The sequence below is a fragment of the Antennarius striatus genome, chromosome 13 (genome assembly GCF_040054535.1).
Source record: "Antennarius striatus isolate MH-2024 chromosome 13, ASM4005453v1, whole genome shotgun sequence".
Classification (NCBI taxonomy): domain Eukaryota; kingdom Metazoa; phylum Chordata; class Actinopteri; order Lophiiformes; family Antennariidae; genus Antennarius; species Antennarius striatus.
This window is the reverse complement of record NC_090788.1, coordinates 17,116,689-17,137,891: the sequence shown is the minus strand read 5'-3', so window position 1 is coordinate 17,137,891 and position 21,203 is coordinate 17,116,689. Positions and strand designations below refer to the sequence as shown.

General features: G+C 40.4%; 2 protein-coding genes and 6 non-coding genes across 8 annotated transcripts in view; 2 read left to right on the top strand and 6 right to left on the bottom strand.

Moving 5' to 3' along the window:
• Positions 1 to 950: 950 nt before the first annotated feature.
• fhdc3 (FH2 domain containing 3) lies at positions 951 to 5,384 on the top strand. Its single transcript, XM_068330444.1, has 11 exons — positions 951 to 1,319; positions 1,554 to 1,615; positions 2,338 to 2,440; positions 2,669 to 2,754; positions 3,090 to 3,190; positions 3,265 to 3,335; positions 3,442 to 3,549; positions 3,686 to 3,756; positions 3,877 to 3,994; positions 4,102 to 4,266; positions 4,338 to 5,384. The coding sequence occupies exons 1-11, from the start codon at positions 951 to 953 to the stop codon at positions 5,382 to 5,384; spliced, it is 2,301 nt and encodes a 766-aa protein (XP_068186545.1).
• Positions 5,385 to 7,394: 2,010 nt separating this feature from the next.
• trnaw-cca (transfer RNA tryptophan (anticodon CCA)) lies at positions 7,395 to 7,466 on the bottom strand. The gene has a single exon. It is a non-coding gene; the product is annotated as a tRNA-Trp (tRNA).
• Positions 7,467 to 7,619: 153 nt separating this feature from the next.
• On the bottom strand, positions 7,620 to 7,691 carry trnaw-cca (transfer RNA tryptophan (anticodon CCA)). The gene has a single exon. It is a non-coding gene; the product is annotated as a tRNA-Trp (tRNA).
• Positions 7,692 to 7,991: 300 nt separating this feature from the next.
• trnaw-cca (transfer RNA tryptophan (anticodon CCA)) lies at positions 7,992 to 8,063 on the bottom strand. Its single transcript has one exon. It is a non-coding gene; the product is annotated as a tRNA-Trp (tRNA).
• Positions 8,064 to 8,363: 300 nt separating this feature from the next.
• trnaw-cca (transfer RNA tryptophan (anticodon CCA)) lies at positions 8,364 to 8,435 on the bottom strand. The gene has a single exon. It is a non-coding gene; the product is annotated as a tRNA-Trp (tRNA).
• Positions 8,436 to 8,610: 175 nt separating this feature from the next.
• Positions 8,611 to 8,682, bottom strand: trnaw-cca (transfer RNA tryptophan (anticodon CCA)). Its single transcript has one exon. It is a non-coding gene; the product is annotated as a tRNA-Trp (tRNA).
• A 1,755-nt stretch (positions 8,683 to 10,437) lies between these two features.
• On the bottom strand, positions 10,438 to 10,509 carry trnaw-cca (transfer RNA tryptophan (anticodon CCA)). The gene has a single exon. It is a non-coding gene; the product is annotated as a tRNA-Trp (tRNA).
• Positions 10,510 to 12,402: 1,893 nt separating this feature from the next.
• Positions 12,403 to 21,203, top strand: part of trim3b (tripartite motif containing 3b) — a 30,071-nt gene continuing 21,270 nt past the window's right edge. Inside the window, exon 1 of the mRNA XM_068330515.1 lies at positions 12,403 to 12,527. The gene's annotated coding sequence lies outside the window, so the exon portion shown is untranslated. The remainder of the gene's footprint in view (positions 12,528 to 21,203) is intronic.

Genomic DNA, 21,203 nt, shown 5'->3' with positions numbered 1-21,203 from the left:
AATCCGCAGCATAAAATATTGTAAAATAAATAAATAAATAAAAATAACCAAAAAAAGGGAGAAAAAAAAACCTCTCACTATTTGTGCTAAAATTATATATGTAATTCAAGTCTTGAGGAATTTATTTTTGCAGTGAAAAAGGGGTCTTCGTGTCGTTGTGTGTCTGCATGTTTATGGACAAGGACGTCTTATCAGTATTTATTTAATGTCCCGTTTTACATGTGGAGGGTGTCATTATATTATAGGAATAGGAACCTTTGTGTGTAGAAATGACCAACTTCCCTGTTGCTGACAATGTTTGCAAGTCAAATCATAAGCCATTTAAAAATAATTAAAACAACACCTTTAACTCATGGAGACAATGTTTCGGTTATAAAGAAGTTTTGTCTGTATTCAAACTGAGTTTTGAAAAACCTTTATTCGAGGTATTGCCACAGTGATTTTTTAGGTGGGATAGAATTTTTTTTTTTTTAAATGCCACAGCTGAAATGCAACATGACTGGGATCAGACTGTTGGCACTTTAAAGAGTGTGAAGCCAGCTACATAAATTACAAGACCAGTGAATGCTCACCAGTGAGAAAGTGTTATAGATTCCAGTATTATTTTCATGTGTCTTTAAATATGCATTTTTAAATCCTTTCAGTTAATTAATTGTGGTGATAATTTTTGAAAATGTTTAATTTAATGATCTTCTGCATCTAATCCAACCACCATAATCAGGATTTCTGTCTAATTCTGATCTTTTTCTGCATTTATTTTTCTGTGCCTTCTCAGACCTGACTGACCAAGAGTGCCCCCCCACCCCATCATTTGATTTGAGACACAGATGGAGGGAGTACTGATTTTAAAATCTGCTCCTCTTCCCAACTGTTCCTCTCAAAACTCTCCATTTTCACTGGATGCTCAGGAAGATTCAAACCTCCTGTTATCGTCTCCTCTGCCTCTCATTATGTGCTGTGCCAATACACCACCACTGCCACCTCCTCCACCACCGCCACCACCACACGTTCCCCCTCCACCTCCTCCACCTCCACCTCACCCTCCTCTTCCTCCTCTCCTTCCTTCAAGAGCTTTTGGATCATGTAAGGTCCAGCGACGTTCGATGAAAAAGCTGAACTGGGACACCATTCCTAGCCAGCGTGTGCTGGGAAGGTTGAACATCTGGACTTCGACACGTCCGCAGAGGGATCTTGTGCTGGATATCCGGAGTATGGAGGAATTGTTCAGTCACATAGACAGACGGGCCTCCCTTCGCAATCCAAGGGTCACGGGTCTGAAGAAATGTGATGGCGTGGATCTGTTTGCAAACGAGCTTCAGGTAGATATTCATCATTTGAGCCACTGTTTGGTGGAACAGGTGATATCCAGTGTTTACAGAAAGACAAATGTTTGGGAAGTAATAAACTTAAATATGAGCTTCTTTTTAAAACAATCAGCCATTTGACGAGGAACCAGCTGAGGTTTTGAGGATGTTTTTGCTTCCTCTGTTATATTTGAATGTGGATGTTCAATGGATTTGTTTCAACAGTTTTTGTTCCCTTTTTTTTTTTAGATCACAATACTGGACTCTAAAAAAAGTATGAATATTGGTATCTTCCTGAGACATTTCAAGAGGTAAGACATGTTCAACTTCAAGCTAGATTTTTTTTATTTTATATTTTAAGCCTGCTGTACTCCCAGACCAGAGCTTCAATGTCTACACCTTATCAAAATGTCACTTCCAGCCAGTCCATGGTTCCCCCCAGAACTCAACTCTTACTTTGAATATCAAATACACTCTGAATGTCTGTCAATGGCCAAGTGTTGTACTGATGTCTGCTTGATCATGTTAGTCAAATTTAAATTACAGCAGCGTCTGTGTGGCAGTGATGAAACAGCAACGGAATTCTGGCATTTGCTGGACTCTATAAATATGTTCAGTTGTTTGTGTGACATGCTGACTACATCACTGAAACAACAATCATGCTGTTTGTGTTCTTCTACAGCAAGATAGAGATTTAGTTGTCATGGCAGCATCTTTGCGTGCCTGTGCATAAAAGGGTGTAGAACACATAAACCCAATATTTCATAACTTGAATGCATGCATAAGTGTATGAGCTTCATTGATCCACCTTCTCACCCCTCTCAACCCGCTCAACAATGTGGGCGATGGCTAATTTTAATTTTGGAATCTTTTATGTCTCTGGGGCTGATGTACAATGAATGGAGGCTGTGGTCTGTCTGGAAGGTAGAATTCTACTAGCAGCACATATAATGTTGAAACATCAGGCTGGTTATGGAGGGAAGCCATCCAACACAAAGGCTTTTCTATTACCGTGTTTTGTCTCCCCCTGCAGGCCAGTGAAAGAAATGGTTCAGGACATCCGTGAGGGGAACTGGCTTAAATTTGGATCAGGCAAACTGAAAGATCTCTGTAAACTTCTGCCAGAAGACAGTGAGGTGAAAACAGATCCACATGTCTCACTTTTCATTCTTTGGTCCAATTTTCTAAAAGTCTAGTTAATTTTTAACTAGATGTGTATTTAAAAAATAGCATACTTCCAGCTATCCTCTTGATATATATTTAGTTACAGTAAAGGCATTTGCCTCCAGGTCATTCTTGCCATAGTTATAAAAGGAAGTAATTTTAAAAAAAAACTGATTTAATTTGAATATTTGGATGCATAGGTGAAGCAGTTGCTGTCATTCAGTGGAAACCTCTCTGTGTTACCTGAGGCCGACCAGTTTATGGTGCAGCTTGTCAAAGTGCCAGGGTGAGTTTTCTGTGTTTTCATTTACGCAACTATATCTTCATTATTATCTAAATTGTGAAAAATGGAAAGAAAGAAAAAAGCCGCGTAGGATCGTTCTTTGTGCATCTGTCACATTTGGGGGTGCAATAATTATTTATAGTATTTTGCCAAACTTAAAAGTGTTAAATCCACACATGCTTTGAGGTGTTGTTAGCGTTGTTAAATCTGTACATGCTTTGAGGTGTAAGCGCTGTTTATAGATTGTCCCTCATTTCTACGCTACAGTATATAATAGGTAATAAAAGCATTCAAATGAAAACAGCCAATGTAGATTTGTTGATTTGTTTAACATCCAGCTATGAGGAACGCCTGAAAATGATGGTGCTGAGAGAAGAATTCTCTCCTTTCATTGAGGAGGTGAAGAGTTCCGTTGCTGTAATGACAAAAGCAGCCAATGGTAACACCGTCAGCCTCTTTTATACCCCTCTGTTGTTATGATGTGTTTATACAAAGCTCTTTTCTCACCTTCAGGGCTGTTGGACTGTGATGACCTCCATTCCGTCATCCGTCTTGTATTAAAAGCTGGAAATTACATGAACGCTGTAGGTATTTTTCTCTGAAATCAGACCATTTCAGCTATTTTGAGAAGATTTGTTGACAGTATTTACAACACTGAAAAAAATGACTATTAAAATATTTTTTATCCAGGGAGGTTTCAGTGAAAATGCCATCGGCTTCAGGATGACCTCTCTTCTCAAGCTGGCAGACACCAAGGCCAATAAGCCTGGCATGAATCTCATGCACTATGTTGCCAAGGTGACGGGTTGCTCAATTAAGATTTGTGAAAAATCCCTGCAATCACGCCACATCACTAAATGTTTATATTGCTGATGAATTCTGCTACTTCATCTCTTTCCTCACCATCCTTGTCTGCCTCATCTTCCCTTTCCAGCAAGCAGAGGACATTGATCCAGAGTTACTGACTTTTCCCAGTCAGCTTGAACACATTGGGATGGCAGCAAGGTGGTAAACGTTCGTACACTGACGACCTTGTCGATTACTTAACATCTGTTTGACTATTTCACTCTTGTTTCGAATGTAGTTGGTAAGCATGTTACCAACCAAATGTTATTTTGCCAACAGAATTTGCAAAGACGAGGTCATCACAGATTTTGAGAAGGAAGTCAAGAAGATCAAGGAAGTGAAATTGTACACCAGCAGACAGCCCAACCTCTTAAAACAAATTGAGTCATTTCTTGTGGTAAAATTGATTGTTTGATGTTTTACCTTAACCATGCAAGAACAACATGATGCGAATACTTTCTGCAGTTTGGTCTTTATTCCTCTTTACATGTTGTAATTTCTCAGAGTGCTGAGGCCAAGCTGGCCGTCGTGGCGTCTTCTCTGCAGGAGTTAAAAGCTCTGAGCAATGCTGTCGCCGAGTACTTCTGTGAAGACCCAGCTACCTTTAAATTGGAGGAATGCTGCTCCATCTTCCATTCCTTTTGCAAGCGGTTTGACACAGCTGTGCAGGTATTCCTGCTGCTCTGCTATTACTTTGTAAGTTTTCTCATCTAATACATCCTCTTTCTATATGACTGCAGGAGAACCGAGATCGAGAGGCGGCAGAGAAGAGGCGCAAACTGAAGGAGAGCATGCGTACCGCAGCAAAACGACTCTCCAAAATGTCTTGCCAAAGAAGTGATCCTGACTTGGATTCATCCGGCTTGGAGTCGGCCTTGCGTAGCTTCCTATCTGGCGTTCCAGAAGGATTAACTAGATCCAAAAAAAACCTTCATTCCCCTTTTGAAACATCCCCTAATGAACATGCTTCTCAGATGGTTCAGTCAGTCAAAAAAATTAATGCTGTGTCTTCAGCTAGGAGAGAGAGGCCTGAAAAGATACAGCCCAAGCAGCGAAGGGAGGACGAGCAACTGGAAAACAAAGAAGCTGAAAAGACGCGTGAGATAACTCAGAAGGTGCTTCGAGACCCAAATGGCTGCCTTAATAGAGACAGAGACTTAGGCACATCTACTAAGCTGGAGCGAGCAGAAGATACACCAGCTACACCAAGGACCCCCCGGCCCAGGACCAGGGATTACTTTTTTTCCAACAATGGGGAGATGGGTTCTCCGTGGACTATCCTTAGCCCGTTCAGTTGCACCCCAAGAAACCCAGGCCAGCTGAACAGTCCAGCACAACGACGGAGGCTTTCCTTAGCATTAACCAATGATGATCCTGAAGATGGAGTCTGGTTGGGTAACAGAGATAGTCATCTTCCCAATTTGTCCAGTCAAGGCCGTCTAAAATTGCTCCCTGGGGGCTCTGCATCTCTTCCCGATTGCCCTATTCAAAGAGCTATGTCAAGTGGTCCAATCGTCAGGTCCGTTTCCATGAATGAGGCCAGACAATCTCCAGCGTCTCACTTCTGGATGGAAAACTTGTTCCAGAAAAGGATATCTAAACGTTGTTACTCCTCTGGATCAAGGACTGAATGCACAGGAGAAAAAGAAGCATTAGTCTGTTCAGTGCCTGTTGGCAAGGCTGGGGGGGAGGCAGGCTCCTCTGGGTTCATTTCCTTCTTCAGACGCATCGGGGGTAGAAATAAGCCTGGCAGCGTGGAAGAAGACAACAAAGGACGTAATGCTTGATTAGAATTTTTCATTCAGAGATGGAAATGCGTTGTCATTTTATGTGTTATCAAGTTTTTAAATGTCTTATTTTACTGCTTCACCCTTCAGGAACCAAGGCAAACGACCACTTGCTTTGAACTGTGAGGGTTTAACTCCTATCATCTTTGTTTTGTGTGTTTGTGCCCAATAAAGAATAATATAGAATATTCTAACTTTATATTCGTTGATGACTTGTGTGCGCTCAACATTTACTGTTACTGATGGTTGGACATGTGTTACTCTCTCCTGAGCAATGCCTGCTTATTTGACAGTTCTTGCCTTCTCTTGTCTAGTTTGTCTTTTTTTAATCTCTCTCTCTCTGATTGGCTGGACATTCAGCTGTGTTTCCTGGGCAACAGGGTTTGTTTACAGACAATGCAATAATACTCTCAGGAGCAATCTGAAAAATACCAGCCCCAAACTGACTTTTCTGTTGCCCCATGTCCACATTCCCATCCTGCACACTGGAGAGAAATCAGAGGGGATCGTTTCATTCGCCTGGCATTTCAAATGAACCGGAACAATGGTTAGAGTAAAAAAAGCAGTCTGGGAAAGCATGAGCAGTTTTTTAAGGAGTCCTGTTACAAAAATATTTGTTTTTCTCTTACAATCATGCATAATCAGGACACAGGTAGAGTTAACAGTCTAGTTCTCAAAGCAGAGCTCTACATCAGAGATGACTTGGTTTGTGTAAAATGAGAGCTCTGGACAATCACGCCATTGTGACTGAGCAGCTAAGGACCAACTCATGAGAATCAGCTCCTGAGAACTTGAAAAGGTGACCTGCTGTCTTTCACTGGGGCCATGCTAATCATCTGTGTTCAGTGTGTGTGTGTGTGTGTGTATGTGTGTGTTTGTATCCCAGTGAAAGATGAGAAAGGATCTGGGGTGGGAAAAGTAAGGACATAGTGAGACAGGGGCAGAGAAGGAGATGTTCAAGTTGTAATGTGAATATTTTTTAAGCAGAAAAGAAGAATAAAGATCAAGAAAAGAGGGAACTGGACATGAGGAAGAAGTGAAGAGAATAGGATTACAGATGAAGCAACCACAGCCCTGGATAGTTTTTAATCGGGGGCTGGAAGCAGGACTGAAAAGGTAATGACACCTCAGCTGTGAAATGTCTTCAGTCATCAGTGTTTAACTTTGCTCGATGTTTTATTTGGTTTACTTAAAATCTTTAATCCTATAGCATTAAGCACTGAAGCAAATCCTTTTCAGAAACAAATCTAGTCTCAAAAGAGGCTGCTATAATTCAGTCTTCTTAAAAAAAAAAAGATCACACTGTCTGCATTGTGAAGTTGCTTCTCTGTGACGTTCAGCTGTTTGACAAAAGCCAAGTGGACAATCCACATCATGGTTAAGCTTGCGTGTTGAAAAACTGAGATATTCAATTTTATTTAGAGGCATAAGTGAAATACTAGTACGTCTGGAAAGAATTAAGTCTAATTCACAAAGAAATGGCCCCGGCTTGAATTTAGCATGCATCCTGGTCTGGTCACAGTTGTTGGTTATTTTCTGGGTATTTATTGAAAATGTTGATGGAAAACTTTGCAACCAAAAATGAGAGCTATTATCAGTCATTTATAACTTTTTAAAGGACTGAGCGACGAGACTTGAACACAGAACCATGTGATTTGGAGTTGTTATGATATCTAGTTGACATTCTTTATTGCACAGCTAGTCAGTTATTGATCATTTTAAAAAGCATTTACACATAAACATTTGTCATTTGATCAGGAAGGTTGTTGATCAATTAATTAGTTAATTTAGTTAATGTCATTTATTCACCAAAGAAAGACTGAAGTTATTAAGACCGGAGTTCCTTAAATCTGTTAAAGACTTGACTGCGTAACATTCCGCAAGGTCAAGTCAATGCTAACTGTAGTAAAACTGGTCAGGTGTTCATTATTTTATGGGCTGTATGTGTATTTATTTCTTTGTAAAGCACAGATTGAAGCTGTCATCAGTTAATCATAGCTGTTAAAGTTTTGACCACGACGTGATTTGAACACGCAACCTTCTGATGTGGAGTCAGACGCGCTACCGTTGCGCCACGAGGTCTGGCTGGATTTGTCAGGCATCTCAAGTCAGACACATTCTTACTTCACCTGGGAGTCAGGCTGCTTTTTGGTAAAAGTAATGTTTTTCTTGTTTATGTGATTTCTTCAGGAGGGAAGACTGAAGCATATTATTCATTCCTCACTGTTAAAAACTTGACCCTGACGTGATTTGAACACGCAACCTTCTGATCTGGAGTCAGACGCGCTACCATTGCGCCACAAGGTCGTGATGGCTTTGTTTCCAGCACAACTTGTGTGGTTTTCATGGTTTGTCTTGAGTGTGTTTACACAACATGTTTGCATCATTTCTTCAGGAAGGCAGATTAAAGCTATTTTAACTCTTCCATTACTGTTAAAAGTTTGACCTTGCTGTGATTTGAATATTTTGATCTGGAATCAGACTTGCTACAATTGCATCACAAAGTCAGAATAGCTTTATGAATAGCACTAATAATGTGCTTTTCATGACATTTTTGTGTTAATTAAGAAATTTCTTTGGAAAGGAAGATCGCAGCTTTTTAAAAGTTGACCTCGACGTGATTTGAACACGCAACCTTCTGATCTGGAGTCAGACGCGCTACCATTGCGCCACAAGGTCGTGATGGCCTTGTTTCCAGAACAACTTGTGTGGTTTTCATGGTTTGTCTTGAGTGTGTTTACACAACATGTTTGCATCATTTCTTCAGGAAGGCAGATTAAAGCTATTTTAACTCTTCCATTACTGTTAAAAGTTTGACCTTGCTGTGATTTGAATATTTTGATCTGGAATCAGACTTGCTACCATTGCATCACAAAGTCAGAATAGCTTTATGAATAGCACTAATAATGTGCTTTTCATGAGATTTTTGTGTTAATAAAGAAATTTCTTTGGAAAGGAAGATCGCAGCTTTTTAAAAATTGACCTTGACGTGATTTGAACACGCAACCTTCTGATCTGGAGTCAGACGCGCTACCATTGCGCCACGAGGTCAGGACAGCGTGGTGTAGAGCACAATTGGTGGGCCTTTCATAATTATATGCATGTTCATATTTTTGAATATCAGTGTTATCAACTGCTCATCATGGTTTTGTTTCTGGTATAAACGTTCCATCATTTCTTTAGGAGGTAAAATTAAATCTATTGTCCACCAGTGAGGTTAAACCTTTGACCCCGACGTGACTTGAACACGCACCCTTCTGATCTGGAGTCAGACGCGCTACCATTGCGCCACGAGGTCAGGTTGTCTTCATTTACAACTGCTGTGCCTTTGTTAATCATTTTTTTGTGTTAATATCATTTCTTTGGATAGGGGGGATGTAAAGTGTTATCAGACTGATAACTGATGTGTTTGGAAAACACGACCTACGTTTCACACCACTGCGTACCAGCAGTAAAATGTCAGGAGCATCAGACTTTGGACAGTCACTAGATGGTGCAGTCCAACCGACGTTGGTTTTCTGTCATCCTGTTTCAAGGGTGTTACATTCACTCACAAAGGGATGAAATTCAATACACAGGCTATGCTGCAGGCCAAACAGATTTTACATTTGCAGTACTGTACCTGCAATATTTTGCCCTGAAAAGTTCAATTTGAAAAGAATACAACTGTTTTTTCTTGAATAAAAAAAAAAGTATATTCTTCACTGTGCTACAACAAGACATAAGTAGCACTGTATATAAATTGACCAGTGTTCCTGTAAGACATTAAATCTTGTTATCTGTTTATGTATTTTTAATACAAATTATTTCCTTCACAAGTTCATTGTTTATATCCTTATTTACTTACTCTCTTAGTCAATTTTCTGCAAAGAAAAGTCAAGTATCTGGAGAGTCTTGGAATTTACCTGCTGCCTTAATGAATGACCAGCCTGTTAGCAGCAGAATGGACGGGTGAGTGCACCTTCTTGTCTTCTTATTGTTTCCACACATTTTGCTGGTCCTCATCACGTAAGAGTACTGTCTACAACCTGAAAATATATATTTTTAGAGCATTTGGCCTACTCGTCAGTTCTTTCTCAAGTGCATGATTTTCATTTTTAGAGCATTTGGCCTACTCGTCAGTTCTTTCTCAAGTGCATGATTTTCTGCCATTAGTGTAACATAAACCTGGTATTCTTCAGGAAGCTGTCAGTTGTAATACCTTGCAGGTAATCTGGGAACAGAGACAGGAATGTAATGACCAGTGTGGGCTTTCTCTCTTCTGCAAGAATCCCTCCAGTTGGCTTCTTGTGGTACAGGCTGTGGGTCACTCGCGTTGAGTTTGTTGCCTCAGGTAGTGGCCACTCAACAGTAGCAGCCTGAGAAAATCATTTGTGCTTGCTCAACTATTGCTTTGTCGATTGTTGCAAAAGAAAGACTCATGACCAGGTTTAGTTTTATTAATTCTAACATGAATATACGTAGACAGTATCTCATTGATCAAAACTTCAATGGATGTCTCTACCTGGCTGGTTCTGAAACTGCAAATCCATTGATGAGCAAAGCTCACAGATGCACTTGACATGGTTGATCTCAGAGATCAGGAGGTATACTGCAGTTACCATTACAACACATTTGCTTCAGTACATGTTATTTTTCAACCGAGAAAATCTGTGAGAGGTAAAATATTGTGCTGAAAATGCTGATATTGAGGCATCATAATACAATAATAACATATAATTTATCCTTAATTTCATCAATACACCGGGAAACAATCAAAATGTTAATGGAGATTGGAGGGAAATTAAATTACAAGACCAGTCGCAAAAGAAAAATACAAGGTTGGTCTTTAATTTGCTTTTACTTTGGAATTAATGCCTTTGCTAAATCTGTTTATTCCTCATTTTCAGAGGTGGATAATTTCCCCACTTCAACAGTAATAAAAATCTAGGGGGACGCAGTACTTAATTAAGGAGAGAAATATGTCCCCTAACAATTCCCACAAACTTTGATGTAGACAAAGTTTTTATTTGTAATTTTTATGTATAGACTTCAAAATTCACTGTTGAAAAATTGACCCCAACGTGATTTGAACACGCAACCTTCTGATCTGGAGTCAGACGCGCTACCGTTGCGCCACGAGGTCAGGACAGTGACCTGCTGCACAATTGGTGTCCTTTTCATGATTTTATGCATGTTCATATTTCTAAATCTAGACTTCAAACTTTAAAAGAATAAAGGTCTGGAATGAGAACAAAAAGTGTCCTATCTTCAGGTCACGATCCCCTCTACACATCATACTACCTCCTTAGTTGGTTGGCCAATGAGAGACTCTTGATCAGTCACGGAAGACAGAAAGGAGCCGTTGCGTTGGAGAGGAGGCCTGAAAACTCTTCATGGAGAAAATTCTCCTAATTCTTAACGTGGGGTCTGTTATTGCTACATGTCATGCACCTTGCCAGTTTCCATATGCCTGCACTTCACATGACTGGAATCCAGCATTTCTCGTTAAAATTCCCATGAAAATGTAATTTGTAACTGTGATGTTTTAGATGTAACAGAAAAACACAAGAAAAATGTGATTAAGTGACCAAGATTTGTAAACAACTGCAAATACCTGACTTTTAAAAAAATGTTTTCTGAAGCAAGACTCACTCTTCTCTGATGTCTCTCATATAATTGATTTGATTCAAATAAATGACCCCTACATGATTTAAAGCTCAACTCTCTGATCCCCTGCTACACACACTAGACACATAGCACAAAGTCCCTTTTAGTGAAAGTGCATAATAATGAAGACACCATGTTTTTATCTTCTTACATCAAACTAAGACCGTCTTTGTCATCAAATACAACATTCACACTTCTCTGATAACTGACAAATGTTTATCAATTATTCACATATTTAACCTCTGTATGTGAGTAAAAAGTGAAACACTATATTGTCTAAGCTATTAACTATTTTATTGTAATTTTCTGAAAGCTTACATACTGTACACACACGCACGCACGCACGCACGCACGCACGCACGCGTGCGCACACACACACACACATCTTGGGCCATTTTGTTGATACACATGTATATCTAAATGATGATGATTTCAAATGCGTCTGTGCCTGGCGGGTTTTTTTCTTTTACATCAGCTGTTCTAGATAAGTTTGTATGACTGTATTTCCCGGCCAGGGATGAGTAGAAAACAGGACTGTTTCAAAGAGAGACAGAAAGAGAGAGACAGCAGCCATCTGCATGTTCTGCTGCACTGGATGCAGTCTCCATGGCAACGTGGTGCTCCCGCAGCAGAATCCTGGGAAGATGGATCGGTCCCCACCCCCATGCACATGCACGGGGGCACTTACAGAAAAGGATGGTACTCATGCCTTTGCTGTCTTCACACGCGCACACACACACACACACACACACACACACGCACGCACGCACGCCCGCACACACACACATTGTTAAGAAACTAAATAACTGTCTCATTTAATTTTATGCTGTTCTCATCTTCTCCTCTTTGTACATCTATCCATCGGCAATTGCATCACCATTTTAAGCTTCACATTTTTTACTATCTCCAGTCATTATTTATAAGAGGCTCCAAGAGGCTTTAGTCATTTTGTCTTGTCTTGTTGTTCTTATTTGTTGTTCTGCACCTGATGAGAAGGTGAGACATTAGATGTATCTCTATTGTTCTTTTTTATAGTTTAAGCTTGTCTTTTACAAATGGAGTCAGGAGGGGAAAGAAAGTGCGAGAGGGCAGGGGTATTAAAAAAAAAAAAATCTGTCTCTTTGTTGCCACCTCCCCTGCACTGTGCTCATCTCTTGCACTATTGGTCAATTCAGTACCCTCCCATTTTCACACCGACCAGTCATTTTGTACAATCTATCTGTATCTCTTGGCCTCAAACAGCCTGACTCTCTCTCTCTCTCTCTCTCTCTCTCTCTCTCTCCTCTCTCTCTCTCTCTCTTTCTCTCCCCTCTAACACACACACTCATTTTTTAAAGCCAGATCACGATCACACTCACACACACACACACACACATTTCTACCTCCATCTCTGACTCTCTTTGCGAGGTGCTTTTTGCTTTGGCAATGTCAGGATTTGTGTACAGATATCGCTCCCTGTGGAGGAGAGCACGCTGAAACTTCCCTGCACCTCCTGTAAGTACATATTAATGTCTCTGCCTTCGTTCCATCATAGCTCTTTAATGTGAACCACACTGTGTGCCAACACTCATTCCTTCGTCCTCCAATATTCCCATCACACACACACACACACACACACACACACACACACACACACACACACACACACACACACCCTCATCTCCTTGTCATTTTGTCATGAGGTGCCAACATTTCCTCCTACCTCATCCCTGTCTCCTGCTTCACTTCCCTCCTACTGAGACATCCCATGCTGTCTGTATGCAAACTGAAGCTGTGGGCAGTTTGCCACCCTATGATGGGTTTGTACCATGCAGCATAAAAACAAGTGCTTTCTGCTTATGTATGCGAATCTGACCTGACTGTGATTGTAGAGTGGACAGCCAGGGGTGCATTATCTTTGCTGGACAGGTAATGGGTTGATGGAAAGACCGGGGGGGGCACAAGGATTGATGATTTGTGGACGTGTGGATGTTTTCATCAAATCATTCCATGCTTTAGTGGATGTGTGGGTGAAATATTTTTATTAGCAATAAGATTTCTATGTGATAGTTTGTGACAAATGTTTGAAATATTTATACAACAGTATGGATTGTAGGATTATTGACATGATATTGGGGCAGAAGGGTAATGGGGGGCACTTCACTGACCTAAGAGAAAATTCCAGAAAATGGTACTCGGTGATAAACTCACCAAGAGAATGAGTCGAAAAACTGGCTGCCATAAATTGTGCATCTGTTGTTTGGATTACCTGGAAAGGGCATGGAGGCTAAAGAAATCCCACAGTTGTCAAAGAACGCTAGGCGAGTCCACTCTCTGTGCTGCATGTCATAAAAAAAATCTGAGTCATCACACCGAGTCTGTGTTTCTTCAGAGGATTAGTGACTCTCAACACTGGACAAGGAAAAATTTCACTAAAATATTTGGCAACGATGGGTTGGATGTTCCACCGATCAACACATGAACCATGAATGAAGGTTAACTACCAGCAAAAGTCTCTTGTAGAGTCAGGGGAAGTTCTGCTCTGCAGAAAGGTTATTTCACTCCCTGTTTACGATTACATGCATTACTTGGATTGAGCAATTTCTTGTTTTATGTAACTATTTTCAAACTAATCATACATTTGCATCAAGATTAAATCAGGACTGCTCACTTTACACATTCTGTAAAATGCAATTCGATCTCAAAGCCACCGAGATATAGTAGAACAAGAGGAAGCATTCAGTGTATTTAAATAAAACTCACTGTAGATTACAGCAACAGTCTCTTGTGAATGTTGAGCACATAAAGACATGTTTGAATAAGGGTGACAGGGTGTTGTAGGGGCACCCCGGGGGTGGGGGTGGGGGTGGGGGTGGGTCGGCATGGCAGGAATGTCGCTGGAGTTGCAGGAGTAGATGCACAAGAGATTCACATGAGCAGCAGTGTAAAATCAAACACACATGAAAGATTAACTTAACAGTCATCAGTCACACACACACACACACACACACACACACACACACACGCACGCACGCACGCACACACACTTTTGGCTTGCTGATGTTTACATGATTTTGCTGTAATAGCTACAGTATTACCCTGTTACCTGTGACAGTTGAAATTATTGTTCTCTCATGCTGCCATCAGCTCTATGGTGGTTGCGTTTCCATGGGAAACAGCAACAGATTTTTCTCCACTTCTCATGGTTCAGGAAAACATTTCTGCAAGTCTCATTTTCACATTTATTATTTATGCTTCTTTGATATGAGCCCATCGGAGACAGAAGAACGTCTTCATGGTAAAATTTGTAATCTGAAACAAGCCCAAAGCCATCAAGAGTTAACTTTGTGTTGTCTGAAGTAGAGAACGTTTTCTTGTTGGCACCACCTGGGAATTCTGTCAGAGCCTGCTGAGGTTAATTGTTGTCACCTTCAGATGGAAAGGCTGTGATGGCTGACACTGCTTTAATCACTTTACCTTTTAGTTAAGTTTAGAGTTACCACTTTTTCCAAAACAAAGCTTTAAGTGTGAATTGCTATTTGGTTTGGTTTTGAGGTTTTTTTTGCTTTGCTTGTGGGCAAAAAAAATGAACTGAACTTGATTTGAAGTGTAAGACTTTATTTAAACTTAATTTAACAGACTCTGCAGCCACACATGCAGTCTGACTTCAGATGGCAGCTCTCTCTCTCTCTGTGTGTGTTGTTTTGGACACCAGCTTAATCAAAGCATATTCAACTACAGTATATTTAATTTTTTTTTTTTTAAATTTTATATACTGGTTTGATCCCCGAAGGGAAATTAAGAAAGCACACTCTAGCTACTGATTACAAATGCATGCATACATATTTGTGAGTACAGGCCCCTGTATCACACACACACACACACAAGGGGGCCTGTAGGCATGCAGGGGAGGTAGAGTGGCAGGCAGCTCCTTCTTGGTGCGCCTCAAATGAGCAATTTGTAAAGGGGACGGCACCTTGCTCAAGGGTGCCTCGGCAGTGCTCCGGAGGTGAGCTGACACCTCCCACTGTCAGCTCACCTCCGGGTATTTTGGGGGGGCGGGAGCGGGAATCGAACCGCCGATCTTAAATCATAGGACGACCCGCTCTACCGCCCGCTTTACCACTGAGCCACTGCCGCCCCTGGCGGCAGTGGCAGTGTACTTGATATTGTTGGGGGAGAGCCATGAGGTACAAGCATCGAAAGTGAGCACAAAGATGGAGTCATGTCATCGTGGATATATTTAGATAGACCCCTCAGGCAGGCCTCAGTAGTAGCACTGTCCATTATGAGCACTGTGCATTTCATATCATATCAGGAAAACAATCATGTTTCTGTTTTTTTTTTTCTTTTCCATCATGCCCTCTTTGTATATTCTTGCATCAGGGTGAGAAATCTGAAAGAAATGGATTGATTAAATTTTTTGAGTGCCTGTTTGCCATCCCATAACCTTTTTGTTGAGGTGGAGTTATGCGAGATTGACGGCTGAATTCTGGAGAAGGCTCAGAGAGCAAGATGCTCAGCATGCCTCTGGAGCAGTAAGGGCATTGTTCTAAACACAACTGTAGGACGAATTAGTTCCACTGGACAATCTGATACTGTGTTCACTGTCCTGACAGGAATCAGTGAGCTAATGTAACGTGTCGGTTCATTATTTCTTAATAACTTTACACTCTACCTCATAGTGGTGCTGCATGCATGTCGAACAGCATTCAATGCTGCTAATATTGAAACATGCCATACATTTTTTTTTTGAAAATCTTTTTACACTCAATTAATGATAGCGTTATGGACCTTTTAGTATTTAAATGTTCTACTGTGTTTAATTTAAATCTGGAAAGAACATTTAAAATAAGAAGTCTGTACAGGCATAGATAGACAAACGAGTAAAACAAAACCTCTGCGCATCAGAAAAAATCCTGATTTATTGTCTGTGTGTTATGTGTTATTCCACTCGAATAGTCTCGCAGTTGCATGCACCTGTGTGTGTGTGTGTGTGTTCATTTGTTCATGTGTCCTTGTGTTGTAGAGCGTGAGCTGTGTGTTAATATGTTGATGCAGGCGATTCCTGTCACACGTTCCCGTCGGCTCGGCTCAGATTAGGCGAGCCAATAATTTTGGGTGTGTTTGTGTCAGTCTCGTGTGAAGAGTGGATATGATGCCTGTATTTATTGACCATTACATTGTCCTATCAAGAGGAATAGACACGAGATCTGCACATGCTATATCATTTTTGTCAGTAGCTGGGTCTTCCTTGTTTTATTTTATTTTTTCGCAGCAGCAATCTGATGTTTGAAACACAAAGAAGCACAAGTATGGAATCATGAAAGTGTGTTTTTAAAATAGAAGGAGCTCTTTCTGTACAATCTGCTGTGATCTATTGGACTGGATTGTGTTGTATTCGAACTAGCATCTGTTTTTTTTTTTACAACTCTGGGCAGGCTATAGGCCTTACTGGTTCTTCTGGTTCATGAGCAGATGTCGACATATATGCGCGAAACCGAAATCTGCACACCCTTCAGTATGATAGAAGAAACAATGAAGTTCCTAATTCCTTAACTAATTAAGTTTCATCCTTTTATGAATTTGGACGTGACTCACATTCACAATTCAACATGGAGGTTTTTTGTCTGATGAAACTGAGGCAGGTAATTTTGCTCTTAATGACCAGAGACTAAACGTGTTTGTAGCTTCTATGATGGAAAGGGCAAGAAGTACTTTGTCTTCTATTGATTGTGATTAATTCCTGTATAAATAAACACACAGGAGGTCTACCTCCTACCCAAAAAAAGTCTCTTGGTGCTATTAAACAGTGACATGGAAGTCTTTATGTTAATATATGTTCAGATGAAGGCATCTATTCTCATAGTTATTTAAAGAAACAAATTATTTCAGGATCAGCTCCTCCGCCCCGTGGCACATGCTCATCTTCCACTGAGATCCTTTTCTCTGCTGGGGAAGGGAGATGGAGAGGGTTGGTTTGGATGAGGAAGAAGGTGAAAAATCTGTGCATCATGTAACGTTCCCTTTGGATGCTTTTAAAAGTGTTTAAACGTATACTTTCAAAGGATCATACGCTTCTTAATAACGCTCATGCTGTTGTTTACAGCCTTGTAACTGCACATGTAAATTCTGTTGATGAAACAGTTTCAGAATAGTGTAATACATGCGAATGCCAATTGTTCGATTTTCAATGAGAGCAGCATGAGCGAAAACGTTTTCACAAATCTGGTGCAGCATCAAGAGGTTGTGATGGTTCACACACCGGCTTTGCATTTGAGACATGAGAACAAACTTGAATCTCCTTCTCTGAACTGTTACTCCAATCTCATGAGCTGTGTTGTTGCTCTGTTGTGTGACTCGATGCTATTCATGTCAAGAATTTCTTGATGAAGCTCTGTTTGCTACAGAAAAAAAGTTTGGGAGGACAAAATGGCTTTACTGAAACACTTTTACTCTTTTTACTTTAAAGGTGAAAGGGATTGAATATTTTACTTTTACTGCATAGTCTTACATCTTAATACTAGTATGGAGTGTGAAGATTGAAGTATTTTGATTTTGCTGGTCTGCTCCATGTGAAATAAAAGTAAGTGACATTTACACATAGTGGAGCCATCGACACACCATTTATGCTCTCACACCTGCTTTCCCTGAGGCCACCAGCGTGCAAAGACAGCTGCCATCGCATTTGAAAGGAAGCATCAGTAGTTTCTTTTCAGCCATCAATCAATCGATGATTTACAGGCACGGTAAACATGTCTGTTTGGTATGGGCTGCCAATGGCAAGACAGAATAAAATGTCTGTATAGCCCTGTCATGACATCTGTATAATAATCCCATGATGTATTCATATTTTGATACAGAGGACCAGAAGCAAGTTTGCAATTATAGTATAGAACACAGATTGTATCAGTAATCCTTAATGGTGATGCATGTCAACCTCTCTTCACCTCATCTTCTCTTTGCCGGCAGCGATTAAAAGACACAGTAAGTCATGTGTGAGTGTTATGGTACTCTAATGAATGCATGAGTTCAGAAATACATCTCTGATTACATGTGCTGCAGAGAGGAACAAAGCACAGGCTCATGTAAATGTTTAGCATGTACATACTTCTCAAGTGCTGCTGAGTGATTGTTACGCTGGTCATCCCAGGTTCCCTGTGCTTTTTTTATTTTTTATTTTTGCAGTGTGTGCAGCTTGGGTCACGTGCCAGCCAGTGTTGTGAAGGGTATGAGAGCTGACGGCTCTATATATAGTAGATGTATATGAAGGCTTAAGGCCGGACCGTGGCTTGTGAGGAGGCTTGTGAAAGCATGCTAACAAGGGTTATACAGGCTGCGCCACACACACCAGCTCTGGGTGTCTATTCTTGCACGTATGTTAGTGAGGACTAAATTAAGCGATTGTGTGTGAGAGTATTGGGATAGATTACCTTGAAATGTAATCAATGAGTTCACATTCCATGGCACATTTGTATCCCCAGCTCCACAGGATGATAAAAATATATGTAATCTAAACACTTCTGTACTAATTTTGCACCATGTACTAAAACAATTGATGCAGCACAGTTTATCTTGCTCCAGGTCTTTGAGGCCACAAAGAGAATTATAAAAGTTTAAATATTTCAGACATATTTCAGACTTAATGTTGCCACAAGATGTTTGAGGAGGCAGGTTCTTAGAATCATCCGTTACCCAACATGTGAGTGTGAGATGATGCCCTCGGGCAAAAAGTTCAGGTTACCAAACTATAGGTTAAATAAATACAGGTTTACCTTTGTTACACTGTCAATCAAACTGCAAATGGTTAAAGATATGCGTGTTCACTGGTGCGTGTGGGTGGGAGTGGGACAATACATCTCATCTGTTCATTTCATCTGTGGTTAATTCTGGTCTGTGGGCAGTTGTGCAATATCGTCATGTTGGGCAGCTGAATGTAATTTTTCACTTACGCTTTCCAGTGTGTTTTTATTTATGTATGGCATGTGTGCAATATGATTTTTAGGTGCTGGAGCACTGTCTTTCTGTAGGATATCATGCAATAGGGGAAAACAGAACTGTGATTTTATGACATGCAAGAGACTGTGTGTTGTTGTGCTTGACTATATATGGATGCTATCATGCTGAACGCCTCTTGAGTGCACAACTTTCAAGATAAAATAAAGGTCAGCTTTATCCTATCCTATCCTATCCTATCCTATCCTATCCTATCCTATCCTATCCTATCCTATCCTATCCTAATCCTGTCCTGTCCTGTCCTATTTTATCCTATCCTATCATATCCTATCCTAATCCTATCCTATCCAATCCTATCCTATCCTATCCTATCCTATCCTATCCTATCCTATCCTATCCTATCCTATCCTATCCTATCCTATCCTAAACCTATCCTATCCTATCCTATCCTATCCTATCCTAATCCTATCCTATACCTATCCTATCCTATCCTATCCTATCCTATAACTATCCTATCCTATCCTATCCTATCCTATCCTATCCTATCCTATCCTATCCTATCCTATCCTACCCTATCCTATCCTATTCTATCCTATCCTATCCTATCCTATCGTAAACCTATCCTATCCTATCCTAAACCTATCCTATCCTATCCTAATCCTATCCTATCCTATCCTATCCTATCCTATCCTATCCTATCCTATCCTATCCTATCCTGTCCTATCCTATCCTATCCTATCCTATCCTATACTATAACTATCCTATCCTATCCTATCCTATCCTATCCTATCCTATCCTATCCTATCGTAAACCTATCCTATCCTATCCTAATCCTATCCTAAACCTATCCTATCCTATCCTATCCTATCCTATCCTATCCTATCCTATCCTAATCCTATACCTATCCTATCCTATCCTATCCTATCCTATAACTATCCTATCCTATCCTATCCTATTCTATCCTATCCTATCCTATCCTATCCTATCGTAAACCTTTCCTATCCTATCCTAAACCTATCCTATCCTATCCTATCCTAATCATATCCTATCCTATCCTATCCTATCCTATCCTGTCCTATCCTATCCTATCCTATCCTATCCTATCCTATCCTATCCTATCCTGTCCTATCCTAACCTATCCTATCCTATCCTATACCATACCTATCCTATACCTATGCCTATCCTATCCTATTCTATCCTATCCTATCCTATCCTATAACTATCCTATCCTATCCTATCCTTTCCTACCCTATCCTATTCTATCCTATCCTATCCTATCCTATCGTAAACCTATCCTATCCTATCCTATCCTATAACTATCCTATCCTATCCTATCCTATCCTATCCTATCCTATCCTATCCTATAACTATCCTATCCTATCCTATCCTATCCTATCCTATCCTATCCTAAACCTATCCTATCCTATCCTATCCTAATCCTATCCTATACCTATCCTATCCTATCCTATCCTATCCTATCCTATCCTATCCTATCCTATCCTATAACTATCCTATCCTATCCTATCCTATCCTATCCTATCCTATCCTATCCTATAACTATCCTATCCTATCCTATCCTATCCTAAACCTATCCTATCCTATCCTATCCTAATCCTATCCTATACCTATCCTATCCTATCTTATAACTATCCTATCCTATCCTATCCTATCCTATCCTATCCTACCCTATCATATCCTATCCTATCCTATCCTATCCTATCCTATCGTAAACCTATCCTATCCTATCCTAAACCTATCCTATCCTATCCTATCCTATCCTATCCTATCCTATCCTATCCTGTCCTATCCTATCCTGTCCTATCCTATCCTATACCACACCTATCCTATACCTATGCCTATCCTATCCTATCCTATCCTATAACTATCCTATCCTATCCTATCCTATCCTGTCCTATCCTGACCTATCCTATCCTATCCTATCCTATACCATACCTATCCTATACCTATGCCTATCCTATCCTATCCTATAACTATCCTATCCTATCCTATCCTATCCTATTCTATCCCATCCTATCCTATCCTATCCTATCCTATCCTATCCTATAACTATCCTATCCTATCCTATCCTATCCTATCCTATCCTGTCGTATCCTATACCATACCTATCCTATACCTATGCCTATCCTATCCTATCCTATAACTATCCTATCCTATCCTATCCTATCCTATCCTATCCTATCCTATCCTATCCTATCCTATCCTAAACCTATCCTA

Bases quoted from the DNA above. Each gene is read 5' to 3' on its own strand.
- fhdc3 (XM_068330444.1), top strand. From the start codon at position 951: ATGTGCTGTGCCAATACACCACCACTGCCACCTCCTCCACCACCGCCA. The intron at 3,550-3,685 runs GTGACGGGTTGC...TTCCCTTTCCAG, and splicing joins TCATGCACTATGTTGCCAAG to CAAGCAGAGGACATTGATCC. The intron at 3,757-3,876 runs GTGGTAAACGTT...TTTTGCCAACAG, and splicing joins CACATTGGGATGGCAGCAAG to AATTTGCAAAGACGAGGTCA.